At 62.0% G+C, this 1,740-nt stretch overlaps 1 protein-coding gene across 1 annotated transcript in view; it reads left to right on the top strand.

Annotated features, from left to right (window-relative positions):
• Positions 1–978: 978 nt before the first annotated feature.
• FAM110D (family with sequence similarity 110 member D) overlaps positions 979–1,740 on the top strand; it is a 1,062-nt gene continuing 300 nt past the window's right edge. Inside the window, exon 1 of the mRNA XM_004705339.4 lies at positions 979–1,734. Coding sequence (XP_004705396.1) covers positions 1,148–1,734 — 587 coding nt within the window. The 5' untranslated portion in view covers positions 979–1,147. The remainder of the gene's footprint in view (positions 1,735–1,740) is intronic.

Below are 1,740 nucleotides of genomic sequence, written 5' to 3'. Positions count from 1 at the left end.
CCCCCAGGCCTCCCACCACGGGGCTCCCTTCCCCCACCCCAAAAGATAGTCTTCCTTTGTTGTGACCAGACCCAAGGCCCCCTCAGCTCCTAGGACTGAAGTGTCCCTCCGCTGCTGGACTCTGTGAGGGGCGGGTGGTGGGGACTTAGCCCTGTGGGTGGCCCATTCTATTACAGCCAACCAGACCTGTCAGCTCTTGATTTACAACCTGGCCCCTTCCCCAGGAAAAGGGAGCCAGTGGAGGGTCAAAAGGTGTCCGGAGAAGGGGGCAGGGTCTCTGAGGGTGATTTCTGGGCATGCAAATTATTGGGAAGAATTGATAGTAGAAACTTTGTGGTAAGGCGAGGGACCCACTTCTAGCAGAATCTATCAGCAGGAGTAGAAGCAAACTCTCAGAGGGAGAGACCAACAAGAGTCTTGCCTCAGTCCCACTGGAGCAAGCCCCCTCTTCGCTGAGTTAGTTTCACAGAGGTTAGACATTGATGGTAACAGCGGACCCTTTGAGAATTTGCTTGACAAGGGCACAGAGTGGTTGGCGGGCTGGCTGCCATGACCTGGTGACCACTTCCCTCTCCTTCCCAAGTGGCCCTGCCAGGCCTTGGCTGGGCCTTTGCTGCAATTACAGGAGGCTCCTACCCTGTGGTTATATCCCTGACCTCTGTGCTTGGGGGGCGGGAAGGGTGGGCCCAGCCAGAGCTAGCCAGTGGCTCTGGAGCCTCCTTGTCTCCGACTCAAAGCTGCTGGGCTGGGAAGAGGTATTTTTTCCGGTTGAGGCCACTTTCGGGAATGGGGCTGGGACCTGCCCCACTTCCTTGTCTAAGTGTCCTGATTGCCGACGCCTGCTTGGCATGGTCCTGTGGCTAGATTGGGGCACCCTCAGAGTTGCCTATGTTTCTGGGCAGCCAGGGAGGTCCTATGGGATAGTTCTGAGGAAAAGGAGGGGAAGCCTGAATCTCTGACCCTTGGGCAGGAGGCCTGCTTTCTTGGATGCGGGAGGGGGCTGGCCAGCCCAGCCCCAGGAAGGCCTGCCCTCTGGAAACCTTCCTTTCTCCCTGCAGGCTCTAAGAAACCCCAGCTCTCAGCGCCGCCGGGGCCAGCCGTCTGCCAGTGGCTTATGGGAAGTACGGTCTAGCCCCGCTCGACTAAGATGCTTCTAGCTTCTCCCTCCACCCTGTCCAGGGGACGGACCCCCAGCGCCGTGGAGAGGCTGGAAGCAGACAAAGCCAAGTATGTCAAGACCCATCAAGTGATAGCGCGGCGCCAGGAGCCAGCCCTGCGGGGCACACCTGGTCCCCTCACCCCGCATCCCTGCAATGAGCTGGGATCCTCCGCATCACCCAGGATGCCCAGACCCGTTCGGCGGGGCAGCGGCCGGAGGCTGCCAAGGCCTGACTCTCTCATCTTCTACCGCCAGAAGCGAGACTGCAAGACGTCGGTAAACAAAGAGAACGCCAAGGGCCAGGGACTCGTGCGACGCCTTTTCCTGGGCGCCTCCCCAGGCGCCACCGCCAGCAGCCCGGCCTCGGCAGAGCGCCCCGCGGTCCCTGGGGGCTGGGCTGCGCCCCGCGACGCCCCGGAAGCGACGGCGAAGCGGGCGCTGTGCCCCACGTGCTCGCTGCCGCTGTCGGAGAAGGAGCGCTTCTTTAACTACTGCGGCCTGGAGCGCGCGCTGGTGGAGGTGCTGGGCGCCGAGCGCTTCTCCCCCCAGAGCTGGGCCGCCGACGCCAGCTCCCAGCCCGG

Source organism: Echinops telfairi, unplaced genomic scaffold (genome assembly GCF_000313985.2).
Source record: "Echinops telfairi isolate 266 unplaced genomic scaffold, ASM31398v2 ScPeMD7_7457;HRSCAF=8495, whole genome shotgun sequence".
In the NCBI taxonomy this organism is placed as follows: domain Eukaryota; kingdom Metazoa; phylum Chordata; class Mammalia; order Afrosoricida; family Tenrecidae; genus Echinops; species Echinops telfairi.
The sequence above is the reverse complement of the archived record's forward strand: the minus strand, read 5'-3'. Positions and strand labels throughout refer to the sequence as shown.